This window comes from Necator americanus, chromosome III (assembly GCF_031761385.1).
Source record: "Necator americanus strain Aroian chromosome III, whole genome shotgun sequence".
NCBI lineage: Eukaryota > Metazoa > Nematoda > Chromadorea > Rhabditida > Ancylostomatidae > Necator > Necator americanus.
Window position 1 is genome coordinate 3,854,817 of NC_087373.1, and position 19,518 is coordinate 3,874,334.

Consider the following 19,518-nt stretch of genomic DNA (forward strand, 5'->3'; position numbering starts at 1 on the left):
TGTCGACAAACTCGTCCTTATCTAAGGCCTGGAAATGGTTCGAGGTCTTTGATGCCATGCATATCCCATCAAACCCCTCCTCTCTCCTTGCCGTGCCTCGATATTGTTCTAAGTATACCATGCAAGGCCTTCAAAAAGAAAACAAACTGACCAGCCTCACCGACTTGCGGTACTGGTAAACCACCGCGTTCTTTCTTACAGATTGTCACCCAAGGTAAATGAGATCTACGCGCTGTGCAGTATTCTCATGTGCTGACGTCTGGATAACGTTAAAGGCTTCACCTAACGAATCTGAGATGGTACGGATTTCAAGTGGAGTATTTGCATACGGGATCGTAGATTAAGGAGAGGGAGTGATTCCGCCCATTTCTTCCTAATTGCCGTAAAAAACGGGCCGGAAGATACGACTTCGAGCGTTCCGGCGCGCTATTTTCTACAATGAGTTCGCTTGGAGCGCCAGCCGTGTGCACATGCCGCATCTTCCGAGCCGTTTTTACGCCGATTAGCAAGAAAAGGACAGAATCACCCATCTCTCAATACGATCTACGATCCCGTATGCGAACACTCCACCTGAAATCAGTACCACCTCAGATTCCTGGGATGATGCCTTTAAGGAACTGCATATGGGACAATGCCTACACCCGCCTCGCTGGTCGGTAAGACTGGTCAGTTTGTTTTCCTTTAACGGTCTTGCATGGTATACTTAGAACAATATCCAGGCACGGCAAAGAGAGAGGAGGAGTTTTATGGGATCTGCGTGTCATCAAAGACTTCGAACCATTTTCAGGCCTTTGGTAAAGACAGATTTGTCGAAACGTCAGGCCAATAAAAAAGTTTCACCTGAACCACGTTGGCATAACGAGAAAATATAAATACAGTTCACAATCCCGAGGTTTAAGAAGAGAGGACTTGGAAATTATTATCGTACCATATAATAACAGGTTTATTCTATCACGTGTATGTATGTGCCCGATCCCACAAAACAGGTCCCACAGACACAGGTTGAGATATTCTGTTCTCACTGCCCTGTTGCCAGAAAGCTATAAACTAGAATGGGACAGCTCCTACGATGTCGGATTGATGTGGCACCGCCAGAAAGCTATAAAATAGTGTATGACAGTTCCCAGTGCGTCGGATTTGTGTGCCGCCGTGTCGTATTATCGAGCGATAACTCAAAGTGAATATATTAAGGAGTAAATGAAATGCTATGAACCTTTTCTTAGGCGTGAAAAGCATATGTTGCGTTTCACCCTTTGCGTACTCCACCGCATTTCTATTTCTCTGCACGTTTCATTCATCAGGTTGGTCAGACCGTTCCTTTAGAAGTCGAAAACGCGTCTGGAAACGGCTGCTTGAATGGTAGCGAGCAGTTTACGGGATCTGAACCTTAGAAGCTTATCTTTATCAGTACGATGATGATGTTGAAGTCGTTTCAAGTTAAAACATCATTCTGTGCTAATGGTTGCGATAAAACAGGAGAAAATCCGAATCCGTGAACAATGAATTGACTTTATCGGCGAGCTAGTACTATTCCCTGACGAGATTACCCGCATCTTTGCCAAAGTGTGTCGTCCTTGAGCGCAGCTCTGCCGAACCTTCTCGATCTTCTGCGAGCTTTCACAGAATCAATCCTTCCGTTGCCACAGGCTACTTTATATCCACTTTGAATAATGTTTTCAAATTGTGGCGGTATGATTGAAGGAAAATAGGTGTGGAATCAAGTTTGAACACTCTCCAAATGTAGTATTGCTGGATTTAAGAGCTATAAACGCTTTCATCAAGGTCAACAAATTATAAGATCAACAAATTATAAGAAAAAGAATTTAAAAAAGTTTCTTCAAAAATGTAAATTTAACTTTGTAGAAAATCCCAATACTTTTAATTTTTATTGGTCAGTGAAGGGGAACGAACCGCGCCACCATGCCACTGCCACTTTAGCCAGACTTCACTTTAGTAAATAGTATAATGGAGCCAATCAAGATTCAGCCTAAACTTCAACTAAAAAGGCGCCTCAAAATCGGAAGTGAGGGAGTTTGAGTCAGCCAATCACAGCATCTTCGCCCCGCCCACTATCCAATCACGTCATTCCATTTGAAGGGCACCGCTCTTTCCGACGTCTTAAAAAGAATTTAAAAAAGTTCCTTTAAAAATGTAAATTTAACTTTATAGAAAATCGTTACAGGCTTTGCATATAAGAAAATAATTCGCTATGAAGTGTTCCTGTAGATCCTAAAATTACATATTCCACAAACGCTCATATAATAAAAATACCACTTGAAAAAAATATATAGATTCTATTCATAAGGACGCAATTGCAGACTTAGTGAAGACATCAAAATATAAACAGTGGTAGCTGAATTCTTATGATTAGAGATCTTCAGAAGCAACGGAGGATTATATTTTAAAAAAAATCTCAGGAATTTTCAGCGGAGTTTGGGTGGAACCTGATTGAAAATCTTAACTCGTTCCATCTGATCGTTTCCATCGATCTAATGGATCGTTTCCATTCTAAACTGTTTTTCCTCACCTTATCTTCATTTTCATACCTGGGTGAGTGAGATATATTTACTCATTGACTGATCATTCAAGTTTATATATAGAACTATTTTCCATACAAACAATATTTTACAATATTTTTCAATACTTTACATTGCGGAAACCATTATTGTGCTCACCATTATTTTCTAGATGGAACACAGTTTTCATGTTGTAAAGAATGTTGGTCGCTGAAAAACCTCCTGTAAAGTGCGATAATAAATTCATAGCCAAGTTGAATAACTGCGGAAACGTATCCAGAAGACTGATCCAAAATTAATGAGCTAACCTCTGAGAAATGGTATCAGCTGCTGCACAGCGAAAGAGAAAAAAATATGAAAGTCACTATTTCTAATCTTAAAAGCAACATCTGACACGGTGAAGGGATCCGAAGGACAATCCGAAGTTTTGGTTGTAAATTACAGGATCGGGGGTAGTTCTACTCATCTCTCCCTGATCATCGTAGGAAACGGTGAGGAAGACGACGTTTTTTTAAAGGCGATTTCAGTTGCAACGCGTCAACCCTGTGAACGCACCGCATCCAAGTGCGAGCGGTCGAAGATCAATAAGGTCTCCTCACCAGCTTATTCAAGTAAAACAAATGAATAAACTGCTGAGGGGAACTGTACTTACTTAGAGGGGCGCTCTAACGTTGCTCGTAGGAACTAAGGCGGTTCCCTAGCCGTTTTTTTTAGGGAGATTCGGGAGAAGTGAGCGGAACCACTCTGGATTCCGAAATCTACAACTTCTTCAGGTTTCTCTCACCGTGTCAGATTCGTGGAATACCGCAAACGTCCGTGGAACGGCTAACGCAGCATAGAAAAAGATATTTATTGAAGAATAAAAAAGTTGAATAAGTAATTTGATGGTAATTCACATTAATTTTGGGATGCTTAAGCAACAAAACTAATAATTCCTTTCAATAACTTTTGATTTTCTGTTATATTAAATAAATGAGTAAATATAACAAAATATATAAATAAAATATATAACATAATATATAAATTATAATTAATACATAATAGATAGTAATAATATATAATTAAACTATATGATATAGTACATATAATTCATAAAAATATATAAAGATAATAAATAATAGATAAACAAATGGTAAATGATAAATAAAATTTTTTATTACATTAAACTGATAATTGACTGTGTTGAAAGTGTAAAGAGAGGTGTGATGAAGTGAATGGCCGGGTTAAAATAAAATGATTACGGTAGTAGCTCAAAAATAGCACCGTAAAACGTTTTTTATTTAACATCAACATTATTACTACCATTATTATTATTAATACTATTATTATTATTATTATTATTATTTAACATTTTTTATTTAATTCATTAGGCTAAATTCAACACAATTCTTAATTTATTCATATCATTTCATGTCTAGCATTTCTAGTAAGCAAAATTTCTTGTATGCTTCCTAACTTCCAAGGAAAAAGAGGAGCGAAACGAAAGAAAAGAATTAATTGGGCATGGATGGATTCGCTATGCTGCATCGATTGAGTAAATAAAATCTTCAAAATTGAGCAAGAATTTTTTCGGAAATCAACGCAATATCCCTTACACCTACGTTTAGCAAGGAAACAACGGCTGCAACCCATAAAACTGAACAGCGAAGGAACAGAAAACAGGTTAGAAAAGGTCCTGGAAGTTTTTTTTTCACAACTAAAAACCCTTTAGAATACGAAACTCATCAAATCTTCGCTTATCTTTCATTAAATCGACATTGGTTGATGTTATCTATGGATATTTTTATGATTTTATGACCGAAATATAGATGTGACTAAGAAATTTTGCTTTTTTTCCCTAGAAAACTAATATTTCAGGTACTCTTCTCGTTTGAGATTGAGATTTTGGAAAAAAGGGAATTTTTTCAAAAAAAAAAAATATTAACAAAAATAAGGAATTAATGTTCCAGTGGGATCTGATCGATTTTAGCGAGAAAATACGTCGAGGACAGGGGATGGTACAGGATGAGATCATAGCTTATCAATAAAAAATCAATGTCGGTCACTTGATAGGGGCAGCCGAAGACATTTGTCACTCAAGAAATGCTTTTATTGAATTTTTCTTTCGTTTTAAAGATATTTTTATAAAAATTATTCAAATTTCAAAGCAGTTCATCAAAGAGGAGTCAAAACTCAGAAGAAAAAAAACAGCAGCAAAATTTCACAACAAAATCAAATAACATTCCAAAACAAAAAACAATAGAACATTTTCTTATGACCAACCCTTTTCACCGAAGGTGACCAAAGGTGACTGAAGTGAAGAAAAAAGACTATTTTTTATGGCCATAAAACAACTTATAACCTATTAAAAGTAATTTTTGAAAAAAAGAACAAACCTTTAGAAAAGAAAATGTTTTCGAACGCCACTTGACCGCAGGAAAAGTTGTTTTGATGAGGCTGGTGAGGACACCGACACCAGGCGCGCCAACACAAAGGGCATCCTCGGAGCCAGCGGCAGACCACAACTGCTAATTGTTTTCAAATATTTGCCATTTTTTAAATTTTTCCACGAGTTTTTTCCGAAATCAAACAAAAAACTAGGTTTTATGAAGACTCGAAAATCTTGAAAGTGGAAAATTTCTGGAGATGCTGTGTTTATTAAGCAATTACATGGGAATTGACCAAAATAGAGAACATTCCAGAAAGAATGGTTTTTCCACAATCGGCTAAGATCAGATACATTCCATACTACGTATTTTTATTCTAGAATCTCTAAAAATAGCGAATTTTTGAGAGAGAACTCAAATAAACATAGGCAGAAATCCAATTTTCTAAAAGATGAAGGTAAGAAGAGAGTGAAAATTTCTAAATTCAACAATAAGATCGATTCTATGCAGTTTTCCAACGTATGCCGTATCCCTTGATATTTTTTGATGTATCGTTGGTGGTATATGAATAAATGAATAAGTAAATAAATAAATAAATAAATAACTATCATGCGATTAAGAAGAGGATACGATGCACAACATATCGTCAACATTATTAATATTTTACAATAGCGGACTTAACCGCTCCATATACATGACGGCTTTATCTTTCTTTAAATATTTATGTGAATTTATTTATTTATTTATTTGTTTATTATTTATTATTATTTTTATTTATTTATTATTATTTATTTTTCATTATTCCAGTGGTGCGGTTTCCTCAACGGAACTACAGAAGTTTTCTTTGTCAAGGACGAGTGGAAATTAAAAGGAGCAGTGAACGTCTACCATAAAATTCGTAAATGATTCTAGAAAATGAAGGAAAGTACATTTTAGATATGAAAAAATATTTTTTAGTCTAAATTTTGAGGAATTAAAGAAATATGGGGTATCGCATTATTTGGCATTATTACTTTACAAATAAAAAACGTATGAGAAACAAATACAAAGGAGAAAAAAGAAAAAAAAAAAGAAAAAAACACAAAAAAATTCTTGAATGGCTATAATTCTTGAGTAAAAAGTTGGGCAAAATTCTAATGAGTGCTTCGTTCATCTTGGACATCTTTTATGGCACATTTTTTTCAAATAAATAAATAAACAAATAAACAAGTGGATAACGTAGAAATGTGTGGGCTCTTCTAGGCCCAGGACAAAAAGTACGGGATGAATTCTCGATTGAGTGATGAAGATCAAAGATCAAAACATGATAAAGCGACTAAAATCATATTCATGTCAAACAATTCAAATCATCTTATCATCGCCGGCGGCGATGTCAGGCGATAGTGATCACGCGATCATCCGGACATCGAATAACAGGAGGTAGATGAATAGGCGATAATGACAGGAGCATAAATTACAAGTGCATAGCATGAACTCGTGTGCGTTTGTGTGTTTCTGTGGTTTCAGGAAATGATCCTAGAAAGTTAGGAGATTGCATGAATGAACGAATGAGTATTCTGGAGAAATAAAAATAAAAATAATAATAGAATAATAATAATAATAAGTCTTTTGCCCATGCTTCTAGCCTTCTATGGAAATCTTAACTAAGAAGAAATGTAAAAAAAAAAGCTTTTTTATCTGAGAAACAGAAATCAGATGTATAAATTTGTTTTTGCCTGGGAAATCTACCAAAATACAAACAAACAAACTTTTTTCCATACTTTTCCTTTACTTTCCTCTCATCTGCAATCTGGTTTTTTTTTCAGCTGTCTATGCGATGGAGAGAAATTAGGAAGGAGGTCGAATAAAGGGGTGTTAGAACTTTGGACCCACATAATCAAACAGATAGATAGATAGACAGACACATACATACATACATACACACATATATAGTACATATACACATGCGTACACATATAGTAGGGTCGAAACGACATGAAGCATGGTGCAGTTGCGTGGACGGTTGCGCCATGAAGCATGGTGCAGTTGCGTGGTTCGAAACGGTGCGGCGGAGCGCAGCGGTCAGAATATGGTGGGGACCTTAGCTAGCACCATTCCTCATATTCTGTAATATATATATTCTGTAATGGTCTCACCACGATTCCATCGGCTTTCTCCACCGGGATGCTTTGAGCGAAGCTGCTTACGCCTCTGCAACGTGTTTCGTGTCGTGTTGACCCGAGTATACACACATTCAGGTTACGATAGATCAGCTCTGCGTACATCATGCACTATCTATCCATCTTCTAAAGATCAGAAGGCTGTCTGATCGTCTTGTTCAAGTTGTCCTGAAGATGTTTCCAGATCAGAGCTGGAAAAATGCCTCTGGTCGTAAAAGAAAGTTCTAGACAGAGGTGGTAGAAGAAGATCTGAGGACACTTGGCGTTGACAGGCAGGTCAGTCGCAACGTAAAGTTCTGCCGCTTGTGAAATAGCGGCGTATGGGTGGATTCTATGCGAACTCTAGCTCAAGATCGAGCAGGATGGGCTCGGATATGTTAGAGGATGATACACCCCGGCAACGATGCGGATAGCCGCCTCAGACCGTTACATTCGCCCGCCGATTAAAGGCATCACACCACAAACTTGGGGTGGTACGGGTTTCAGGCGGGTGATGCCTAGATGGGACGTACTTTGTGGGAAAGAGGATGATTCCGTTCATCTCTCTCTGTATCAGCGTAAGCAGACGACCCCGGAACGCTGTTTCTCACGACGGATCCCGGGGCGGGTTCTCGACGAATCGCAGGCGGAGGCGAGGCCCAATGTTTGCGCAGTTGTAACAAAAGCCGTCGTAAGAAACAGCGTTCCGAAGTCGTCCGTTTCCGTCCGCATTACCTGCCTGAAACCTGTACCGCCAAATATTCGTGGGATGATGCCTTTAAATCAAACTAAGTCATCTATTCATCTTATTAGTACAAAACGATACAGTCGATCTATCGATCGATACGGTCAAACAATAAACATGTTGGGTATAAATAGTTGAATTCGAGGGTGATCGACATCTTTTATTCGTTATTGGCGTTACTCGGTTGGTTAGCTACGAACTGATTTCTCACCTACCTAATCCATTCATTTCTGGATACTGTACTTTCAGATGAAAAGCACCTTTGGCTCGTTGAAACGGTCGCCAGGCGACGCGAAGCCCAATAGTGCAAAGGGACCTGCGCAAAAAGGAAAACCAGTTGAACAATCCGAACCGGTTGCAAAAAATAATGAAACTTCGACGGGAAAAACCGGCGCTGGCACGCCAAAACCGGAACTTTTGAAGAAAATTGAAAATCCAACGCAGGATTCCTCAGCAAAAAATAAAGGCAAGAAGGATAAAAAAAATTCGCCATCGCGTACTCCTGACAAGAAAAGCGTTAGCGAGAGTCAGACTAAGACGCCAGCTAAACCCGGTGATACAATGGAGGTAGGGGTTCTGATCGGTATTTGATATGATTCTTCTCTTAGAAGAACATTCTAGAAGATTCTAGTCTCCTGTTCAGACATCCTCAGACCCGACCAACAACTTTCGTCTTATTTATTCGACTATGTACTGTCGAGATAACGCTTAAAATCAGTAGATCGTATTGATCGCTATCGGCACGTGATTACGATAAGCACCCGAGAAGGCTGTGATTGCGTATTGCGAAGAAGCAACCGAATGACGACAGTGAGCCACGACACACCAAGCGGATGGGCGTCCCTAGATTTTAGCCGCGTGCGACATCGCTCCGTCTTTTCGCGAACAAGCGCGGTATCCTCCATTAAAGCCTGCATACCACGAATCTGTAGCGGTACGGATTTCAGCTGGAGTATCCGTATACGGGGTCGTAGATCATAGAGACCTGGGGTAGTTCCGCTGATCTCTCCCTGAATCACTGCAAGCAGCCGGGCCCTGAATGCTGTTTTGTACGATGCCTTCCATTGCAGCGCGCCACCCTTGCACACGTAGCGTCCCTCACCGCCTATCGGAGCAGTCCGAATTGACTTTCGACGAATCGCAGGGCGGAGGCGGCGCAAAGGGTGGAGCGTTGCAATAATAATAATAGTCAATTTTTGATTATTGATTATATTGATGAGAAATCTCATCATTTTCAGGAACCATCTGCCATCAAAGTTTTGGATGTGACCAAAGATGTTCCTAGTACAAGTAGTAGTAATACAAGTCTGGATGCGGTATGCTGCCGGAAATTCTTCTGATTGACATTCACAGATAAATTTCTTTGGAATTTCAGGCGAAAGACGCTGCAGCGGCTGCTGTACAACAAGCAAATGCACCAATAGCTATAAAAATCGATTATACGATCACCGATAATCAACGGACCACTTTCAACATGAAGGACTTTATCAAGAAACACTTTATTGCAGGAGCTGCGCGACAAAATTACGAGGTACCTCTGCTTATTCGCTGCTGTGCGGTGCGAATTATCATGCACAGCGGTCTTTTGGACGAGTTTTCCCATGTAGGTGTACGAGATCCACCTTATACTGGAAAAAGCAATGGATAATATGAAAAATTCACCAATACTACTGGAAGTACGATGTCCTGTCAATATATGCGGTGATATTCATGGACAATATGGAGATTTGATGAGAATTTTCAATGTGAGTTCGAATCGCCCGCTGTCGCCCGCCTACGTCTATGATTCTCTTTCGCTCGCCATTCGGTATCATTGATAGCTCGTGCGATTTTTTCAAATGTTAGTGCATTCCCAACATTGTTGAATGTTTCATATCTCTCCTAGGGATTCATTTTCCCGCTAGGAACCTATCTGCTTCACTTAGTTTTGTCGCTTGTTCTCGCTGGCCCGCCCATTGTTCTCGTTGAACTAACCTTCCTCGCATAAGTACGGGAAAAATACGTATTGATTGCCATCGCTGACGTTTGAAATGGCTACAGTTGAATATTTGCACCTATCGAGTAGCAGTAACTGTTTGATCCGCGATATCTGTAGATTTACTCTCTGCCAGAGAAACTGTAGCGGGGCGGAGCTTATCAGTTCAGACTTCGCGCAGGCTCCGCCCACTTTGCCATCGATGCGCTTGATGTGGACGTGTTTTAGGCTTGCGGATTACCGTTCAAGCATCGATATCTGTTCCTGGGCGATTATGTGGATCGTGGACGACATTCATTAGAGGTGATCATGCTCCTATTGGCTCTACGAATACAATTCCCGAAAAAAGTCTATCTGCTACGAGGAAATCATGAGCTGTCGAATATTAATCGGTTAGTCACGGATTGAGGTATTTTTGTGACAATTAGAAAATAATTGAGAGTAATTTTGCACAGAGTCTACGGATTTAACGCAGAAATACGTCAACGTTACCGTAACCTGTCCGAATCGAAAGCGCTATACGATCATTTCAACGAGGTGTTCGCTCAAATGCCGTTAGCTGCCATCGTGGCCGGTCGTATTCTATGTATGCATGGAGGTAGACGAGGTTTACCTGGATCAGATAATTTGAGAAAATGTCAGTTACGGTAAATCCTAGGCCTATCGCCGAATTTGAACAGTCTCGACGATATTCGAAAACTACAACGACCGCTTCGAGTTGTACGAGGTTTGGCGCAAGATCTCCTATGGGCTGATCCGGAGACGGGCACTAAAGGTTTCCAGGTTTGTGAGAGTGACAGTTGTCCGTTCGTCCACGTCGTGCTTCGCTCGTCTCCATGAAACACGTAGCTTTTCAGCAAAATAAAATCCGAGCCGTTTCACATATTTTTGGTGAGGAAACGGTACGAGACAAATGTAAACAGCTTAACATTGATTTGGTGATTCGAGCACATCAGGTACGGTGATAGAGGTCTGGAACAAACATCATAATTTAAAAAAAACAAAAAAACATCGGTAGTTTACGGTAGTATGTTAGAGATTTTTTCCTTTTAATTTTGTTTTTTTTTTTGTTCTTTCAAAGGACGGGAAGCTCCTGAATCGCGTCATACATTCACCTTATTCAGGTAGTAGAATTCGGCTACGCGTTCTTCTGCGGTCGTTCCCTGATCACTGTCTTCTCAGCGGCACGATATCATGAGGAACTTGTTAACTACGCCGCTGTGGTCAAGGTAAACAACAATCCAACAACAACTACAGAAACAACAACAACCACAACAACAACAGCAACAATACATTGTAACGCTGTTAGGGGTGCAATTTAAACGGAAATTCCTTAATTATTCAGGTTGACGCCACTCTGGAGCTCTCATTCGTACAACTAAAACCACAAGAATTTGAAAAAGTACGTCGTGAAATGGAACAGAAACACGATGAAACTGGCGATCCAGGCGATGATCCACAAGCACCGATACCGGGCGCTCCAAATCCAGCGTCCTCAGCATCACAATAGAGACTACGGGGAGAAATCAATTTTTCAAACTAATCAGAAATCAAGCATTGTCTGCTCAGCTGCAAACTACAGTATACAATCATCTGCAGTTTGTATAGGATTGAAGGATTTATTGAGGTTAAATAAATGCTTAGAGGTTTTACGTGTTATTTATGATCATGCAATCGAATCGTATTCTGGCTAGCAGATCACCTCTGAAAGGACTACCGTATCGTTCTCTTAGAAAAACCATATCCACCAGTTCATATCATTCAAGTCACTGTGTTCATTTAATTCATTCAAGTCACTGTGTTTCTTTCTCTTTTTTTAAAATTTTGTTGGCGGATTATAAGCCGTGATCTCGAAACTATTGTGTACAATATTTTGTATTGATTGATTTTTAACTTATGAATGTGAAATGTGGAGTACCAATCCCAAAAAAAAATCATAAACGTTTATTAACAAAAGTTTATTTCGTTTTTCAGAAGATATCTATCAAAACTGGTCGTCGTCTGGGAGAACAGGAGGTAGGTTTTTCAGATCACGTAGACATTTCCTCATTTTCACTGATAAATTGTCGTCTTCAGTCGTTTGGAGTTGGATTATACCCAGATCCACTACCTGAAAGGATTTCTTCGCTTAAAATTTAAGAAAAATACAATATCGATATGGTTAATATGTCCTACCATTTTCGGATCTCCTTTGTTGAACATACCTACACTAATAGTCAACTCATAGCAATGTAGGCACTAGAAAAATTAGTTGAATTTTTTTTCATAAAGAAAAAAGTAAAAGAAAAAAGTTCATAAAGTATGAAAAGTATTATTTGTGTTAGAACAGCAGGTTTTTTTTTTGGTTTTTTTTAGCGGAATAATTCGAACACTGACAGCGTTATAAGGGAGTTTTCTATGTTAGAACCTCGGTTTACAGAGTTAGAGACATAGTTTGCAAAAACAAGACAACAAAGAAGTGAAACCCCTCTCCCTCCCTCCTTCCCTCAAAAATTGAAACTCTCAATTTGTGCAACGAGGCAATTCTTTACACTTACTGAACTGACAGATTAAAACTGCATACAGTAGTGTTCATTGGATTTGGATAAGGCTGAAAGACGTTTCGTTATCTGGTAAACTCTGTTCATTAATTCGAATTCAGTCGCTTTCATTTCGTCAATTCCATGAATGTAAACAATTGCATCGTCGGGTGAATTGATCCCCCACTCCCGATCCTTCTGGATGTGTTGGATCGCGGATTTCTGAGGTATATTTTACTGCAATAAACTACAAAAACAAACTACTACCACAAACTACATCCAAAATTTTGAGCACTACTGGGATGGGGGGGGGGAACTTTGCAAATTTTTGCAAGCAAATGTTGCCTGTTTGGAAATGGTTGGTGAGACATTAATCAAAGACAAATAAGCCAAATATACATCCCTGAAACGTTGTGGCTTTGGTGTGGTGTGAATGAGAAAAACAGACAAGTAGCAAGGAACACGTCTCCTGATTCCTTTCCGTGTTATTTATGGATGATCTCGCTCACGTTCCCACCTCACAAATAAATGAGTGTTCATTCATTCTATTCCTAACAGCTTTCCGTAAAAAAAAACTCGTCATTCCCCCCCCCCCCCTCCCAGCCCCGGGGGAAAATTCGAATTTATTCGGATTGAGCCCTTTTAAAAAGAAGTACTAGTTTCTAAGTAGAATGACGTGAAAGTTTTCTTGTCATTATTTTTTTTCTCATACAAGAAACGAAAACTCCATTTGTTTCCCAGTAAGAAAAAATCGAGGATAAAAAATCTAATATATATATATATATCTTATATTATCTGGAAAGATTAACATACATAATCACCGCATTTGTGTTCCACCCATAAATAACCCATATAAAAGGTTACATAACCTATATCCAGTTCAACAGTCTTGTAAAAATCACCAAATTCATCCGTTATTGATTTATGCGTCTTCTCGTCTGGATAACTCACTGTAAAATATGCTCATATATAGGTTTTGAAAGGGTTTTTTTAAACTTGAGCTCTTTAGAGAGAAATCTCATTTCTGTTCTTATTTATTATTTATATTTATATTTTATATTATTTATATTTATTTATTTCTATAAGCTGTTCGGGTGGGTGTGGCGCAGTTGGTTAGAGGTCCACTGTGGCCACACGGTCGATGGTTTGAAATCGTCCTGATGTCAACAAAGCCTTTCATCCCTCCGGGGTCGATAAATTGGTACCAGACGTATCTGGTAAGATAAAAACACTGACTTGATCATCGGCTAGCCCCAGCAAGTCATTTTAGAAGGCCAACACGCGTTTCAGAAAACCTCAACGATTACGAATTCCAGTAAAACGCGTTGGCGCATCCCGAGTGGATTGATATGCCAGTGACTTTATCCTTTTATCCTTACTTTCATAAGCTATTCTTATTGAATCTGATAGTAATTTATAACTCACTTTTAGACGTTATATACAAATTTGCATCGGATACGGCTCCACCACATGCTACCACTCCAGAAATTACTGTTTGATTTCTTAATCCCTCGCCGGGCACCACGCAGCAAATCACGATACTAACCTACAAGTAGATTGTTGTAGTCAATCAGCGATCAACGAAAATCCGGGATATGAGAGCGTAGTTGGAGCACGTGGGACCGAAACTGTATACGCTATCTGATGGGACCGATGGAAAATAGGGCAGCGCGGACCGCTGCGCATACGTCCCCACCACCAAATCTCGAACACACAAAACACCTATTCGCCGTGTGGGTATCGGGTGGAAATATGACGTGTAATATTTTATATTGTGTGCAGCTTCACACAGTGCGCCCCAGACGACGATCTGACCCTTTGACCTGTTCACGAGTCCAAACTCCTACGAACATGCAAATGGATAGGTTGGTGGGTGATAAAACAAGAAAATGATGTTTGTTTTGAAAAGGGGGTTGGATAGTCGTCATTCCTGCTTGTACGTTGTGTGAGACCGCACACTTCACAATATATCTCACGTCTAGCCGTCCGCGCGCTCTCATGAATGAGCGGGTGCGGGTGGACGCGTGGTTTCTTCCCGCGCTCATATGGTCGGGTAGACGGAACCCGTCCCGCTCTTATGAAGGACAGGTCGTCAAAATTCCCGCCTTTTTCAAGAATACATATTTTTACGTTGGGAACTGCAACTCCATTTAGTGGGGAGATTGAAACCTCCACAGAAACTTTCATGAATTCGGCCCCATTACAGGTGGGACAGAAGTTTGATTAGGGTCCCGAATAGAGTGGTGGGCAGGTGCGTTCCTATCTTTCTCTCTCCGATGCCCTTCCCACTCCTTCCTCCTCTCCGTCGCTATGAGGCAAGGATTGTCGGCGTCGAATGTGCTCGATCACACGAGTTCGCCGTAACATGCGCTGTACCGCTGCCTGACACCCACACCCTCTTCTACCTCTGCCTGGCACATGTCGAGGGCGACCCTAACCTGAACCGGACTATGTCTACAAACTGCATTTCCACTGCTTCACTGTGACGGTTGCTATAGGTCACTAGCGGCCCTGAATCGGAAATGGGCTCTCAGCTCTGCTCTGCACTTCGGCCTTCAGCCTACATCTGCTGCACTTCACGATGACGCTTCTCAGGTTGCCATGAAATCATCAGCTGAAACGACTGACTGCGACAATAAGGCCACATATACTACTCACAATTGTAGTAACAAACGAAGCGGTCATGATACAGGTATCAAAATGAACCTAACCAACGTATGATGCTCCTTGTTGACAAAAACCGATTTGATATGAAGTAAAATCACTGCCAATACGTGCTGTAACATGTACAAATTCTAGCCGGTGAACACTTCGCTCAAAAATACAACCGTAAATATTACGATATAATTATCACATAGTATGCTTCGAACCATCGATCATTCGCGACGACACCTTACCGACCCCTTACCGACTGCGCTACGCCAGCATGTCGCTATGAACGTGTTCGCGAACGAATGCTCCGAATGCATCGCTGTTGAGGTGTCAAAACTCGCACACCATTAACTGCAAGATATCCTTCACCACAGGTCGTCGCGCATCCCATATGGGCACAGGGACCCACCCTGCGACATTTTGCCATGACGGTGGTGAACCTTAGCTGTGGATTACTCATAGCTGGGATTTCGAACCCGAGACGTCGGAGGTGTCTAAGTCCTTCTCAGTTTAGGAGGCCTCCTGTCAGAGGTTAGTCAACAACGATTCACCACCTCATGGTCTCGTGGAGGTGACCCTGGATGTCGCACTGCGTCAAGTCTTCCAAACTGAGAAGGACTTAGACAGCTCTGACGGCTCGGACCTCCACATAAGATGGGTGACGACCTATTGTGAAAGCTAACCTCGCCATGACAGCGCTGCTTAGTCCGGGCAAAGTCCTCTTGCTGTTCCAGAATGTACACCGCCTCAGTTCCCTGCACACTGTTTATCACAATCTCAGGTTGTTCAAGACGTTTTTGATTCTGAAAATGAAAGAAAGATCGTCGGCGGACATGGGAATCGCCTTATCACATGCCTGGTGCGGAGATCGACCACATACTCACCAACCTAAATTGGTGTCTACTTGACATCTCGTATCATCCTTTGTAGTGGTTCTGTTCACCGTCTTCTTCGTGCAAAAGGCTTGGCCACACGAAGGGAAAGATCATTTGCTATTGATAACGCTGGGGGAAAGAAGTCATATACGACGATTGCATCCTCGGGGACTCCTTGGCCCAAGGTGGTAGCCATATCCCGTAGAAGTGGACCCAAATTTGGACTACGAGATGGTGTCCAAAAGGACTGCGTGACTGCGTGGAACGTGCATGACAAGCTTGGAACGATTTCTGAAATCCATCAAGGAATTGTTGGTAACAAGGGACTTTGGGGCCTAGTTTTAATGCGTCTTGAGCGTTTAGTAGAAAACACCTGCCGCAGACAAGCATTGCAGGAGTATCTTTCGAAGCACAGACAGAAGAAGATTCTGGAATCAACGCATTGCGGGACAAGTATATAAAAGTGCCGCAGGGACCTCCACAAGTATGTAATATTCCGCTTATGACCTTGCTGAGCGAAGAAGGAATCGCACCTATATTTGTCATGAGATGGATCGTTGCAGAGAGGTTCTACTTGGACCTTTTCCGTTTGTCAACTTTTGTGTCAACTCCGATCACTTCCACTGGTGAAGTTCCACCACATATTCTCCATTCAGAAGTACTAGTCGCTATCAAGAACATGAAACCTGGCAGAGCTCCCGAACCTGATTTAATATGAGCAGACTTTCATTGGACCCATGGCCAACTACTTCACGTAATTCTAGCAGCGGAAATGACGTTCTCTTGTCAGAAAGAAAGGATCCCAGACTAGTGGAAGACCTAACAAACCGTACCAATAAATAAGAAAGTTGACTGAGAGGATCTTCGGAACTACCGTCCGATATGCTCGAAAGAGAATGAGATTGCGAATAAACAGGAAAAAGACACAGTTCATTAAGAAAGTCTACTGCAAAGACGAAAGTGTACAACTTGAAGATTACCAAATCCAAACCATACGGCTCAAGCACCTCTCGAACGTCACTCACAGAGTTTGAGAACATATTGAATAACAAGGTAAGGGGATGAAACGAGTGGAAAAGATGATAGGTCCTCACGTGCAGTGAAATCGGGCCACCTAAGCATCTAAATAAATTAGCATTTCATCATATCACCATCATTCTTCCCTTCATTTTAGGTCGATTTTGTCGAGAGGGCTATTTGATCAAGGCTAATCAATTCCGTGAGCTTAGATTTAAAAAATTTGTTGGACCACTGTAAACAGGTAATAACAATAATAATTTTATGAATTCATACCTCTATAATGAGATGCACGAAATATAAATTCGTTGGTCTTTTTGCAGTGTGCATTCATTTCCACTTTGTTCATTTGAATTTCGTAGAGAGTATTTCGTTTGCTGCGTTTTTTTTTGCAGGAATATGTGTTTTTATTTGTGTTTTATTTGTTGTTTTGTATGTATTTTATTCGACTTCAATTATTTATACATTCGTAAAAGGCGATTATAGGTGATATGTGAACACAAACAGTGGAACGCAGTTCCTATAAAATAAATGCTGGAAGATCCGTTTGCAAGGAGACTGATGCGCTCAGATTGTTACGCGTTCATTGAAAATTCACCTCGATGCTCTTTTTATTTTAGTTTAATGTCGAAAATATTGATCCTGATAGTCGCATGTGTAGCGACATCTGAAGCTTGTTCGTGTGTACCGTTTCCTGGCCTCCAAGAAGCGTTTTGTGCTTCAGATTTTGGTAAGTGAGGATTTTTTCGTTATTGAAATTCATAGTAAGTTATTGATGAGTAGAACATCATACTTTTAGAAATATTTCAAGATATGTAGAAGTTTTTATTTCGATGAAACGTCTACACTTTTTAGTGTCACGTGTAAAAGTGATCTCAAAAAAAGATCCTAACGCTTATTCGAAAGGTTTCCAGGACGTCATCTACACAGTTCATCATATTCACGTTTACAGAGTGAGCATTTACACTCTAGAATCAAAAATTACATGTTTTAATAAAAAAAATATAATATTAATTTTTGAAATAGTTTGAACAATAATAACTAGTAATATTTTTCTTCCAGAAACCATCTAAAACAGCTAAACTTCCTAATGAAATCTACACAGCATCGAATTCAGCGGCATGTGGAATCGAACTTGAAATTGGAAAGGAATATTTGATTGGAGGTTAGCTGTATTTTTTATTCTCACAATTGTTTCGGTAATACAACTTCGTAATTTAAGGAAGTGTGGATGAGCAAGGCAAGCTCCACAGTTATTTGTGCGGCATCCTTCAGAAATGGCACGAGGTCCCAAAAAAGGACAGAGTCGCTTTGAGAACTTACAAATGTTATTAAGATTTTATATTTCTGTAAATGAATGACGAAGGTCCAAATAAGAGCAGCGAATAAAAGTTATCACCCTCTTTTCTTCATAAATTCCGAGTTCCGTGATTGTTGATCGTCGTCAGAACTACGATGATTGCCGTTTTGGCCACAAACCATTAGAAGTAGTAAAGGTGATAGGTTTTTTACCTACAAAGTTACTTTTTCTTCAAAATGGATGCAGCTAGGTCTCGCAATTCCTGAGAGGAAAAAGTGCGAATCAGGAACTAATTATCTGTCTTGCATTGCATTTTTCATTTCGAGGAATATGTAGAAAAAATCATTTTTAAAGTAAAAATTAGGTAATTTTCTCATAGATCTATAATCTTTGATTAAAAATGTTTGTATTTCGTGTTTGTCTGGAAGTTACGGCTATATGGCTATATATGAGCGTAAAATTGAAAGGATACATCTACAACATCGCTGCTAATTTGTGTCCCAAAATTCGTCTCCGACAGATTAATCCGTTGCAAAGCGCCGGACATTCTTGGGAATGTGCAAAATGAAATTTTGAACACATCATTCGAGAGTAAATGAGTCACTGATTTTACGCATACTTCTAAAATTTAGTTTTGACAAATGCATGGCTTGAAATTAAGCGAAGTTTGCCAAGCCTTTGTTAATTACTTTCACATCTTCCTAGTTTTATCATAGGAGCATCCCGTGAATGTATCTACGCGTAAGGATCGTGTTTTCAAAGGATGCGTGCTTCTTTCTCAAAATTGGACAAAATTTTTAACATATTCGCGATCATTCAGAAAATTTTGGTGGCTCACCTTATCTATGGGTTCAAAATGTACGCAGTCTTTGGAAATTGCGAATCCAACGGTCTATATCTTCCCGATTTTCTGAAAAAAAACTTATAGTACAGTACAAGGACGGGATCCGTATCTCTTCTCGTGGTTAGATGGAAATCATCACGGACAGGTTCTACCCGAACCTTTTCCGTTTGTCAAATTCTATACAAAACCCCTGTCATCTTCACCGGTGCTATCAAAATCATGGAACTTGGCACAGCCCTCAAACTTGCTTTTAAATCAGCAAACTTTATTTCAACTGCTGTACATCCACTTCATGTAATTCTAGCTTCGCACATGACTTCCTATCATCAGAAAGAAAGGATTCCAGACCAATGGAAGAGCTCACAAAACGTTCTCACCCATAAGAAAGACGACTTAGAGAACCTTCGGAACTACCTCCGATATGCTTGCTGAGCGTGTTATATAAAGTATTCACCGAGATCATAATCCCGCGCATATCTGGGACGCTGGATGAAGCCTAGCCTCAAGAACAAACTGGATTCAGTCAGGGGTTCAGCTGCTTGGAATACACTCAGACCGTATCGAGGATAAA

The 19,518-nt window shown here is 40.0% G+C and overlaps 4 protein-coding genes across 4 annotated transcripts; 3 read left to right on the top strand and 1 right to left on the bottom strand.

Moving 5' to 3' along the window:
• Positions 1–8,014: 8,014 nt before the first annotated feature.
• Positions 8,015–11,250, top strand: RB195_008534 (uncharacterized protein; the record flags this gene model as incomplete). Its single annotated transcript, XM_064195085.1, has 10 exons — positions 8,015–8,332; positions 9,004–9,081; positions 9,141–9,296; positions 9,373–9,510; positions 9,969–10,132; positions 10,196–10,338; positions 10,399–10,523; positions 10,598–10,696; positions 10,865–10,969; positions 11,086–11,250. The coding sequence occupies 10 exons, from the start codon at positions 8,015–8,017 to the stop codon at positions 11,248–11,250; spliced, it is 1,491 nt and encodes a 496-aa protein (XP_064046230.1).
• Positions 11,251–11,724: 474 nt separating this feature from the next.
• Positions 11,725–14,944, bottom strand: RB195_008535 (uncharacterized protein; the record flags this gene model as incomplete). Its single annotated transcript, XM_064195086.1, has 5 exons — positions 11,725–11,850; positions 11,916–11,978; positions 13,073–13,209; positions 13,685–13,805; positions 14,918–14,944. The coding sequence occupies 5 exons, from the start codon at positions 14,942–14,944 to the stop codon at positions 11,725–11,727; spliced, it is 474 nt and encodes a 157-aa protein (XP_064046231.1).
• A 174-nt stretch (positions 14,945–15,118) lies between these two features.
• On the top strand, positions 15,119–16,504 carry RB195_008536 (uncharacterized protein; the record flags this gene model as incomplete). Its single annotated transcript, XM_064195087.1, has 5 exons — positions 15,119–15,238; positions 15,426–15,569; positions 15,646–15,770; positions 15,842–16,101; positions 16,182–16,504. The coding sequence occupies 5 exons, from the start codon at positions 15,119–15,121 to the stop codon at positions 16,502–16,504; spliced, it is 972 nt and encodes a 323-aa protein (XP_064046232.1).
• A 923-nt stretch (positions 16,505–17,427) lies between these two features.
• On the top strand, positions 17,428–18,138 carry RB195_008537 (uncharacterized protein; the record flags this gene model as incomplete). Its single annotated transcript, XM_013440938.2, has 4 exons — positions 17,428–17,533; positions 17,659–17,756; positions 17,866–17,968; positions 18,026–18,138. 4 exons carry the CDS (start codon positions 17,428–17,430, stop codon positions 18,136–18,138), a joined length of 420 nt encoding a protein of 139 aa, XP_013296392.2.
• Positions 18,139–19,518: the final 1,380 nt, after the last annotated feature.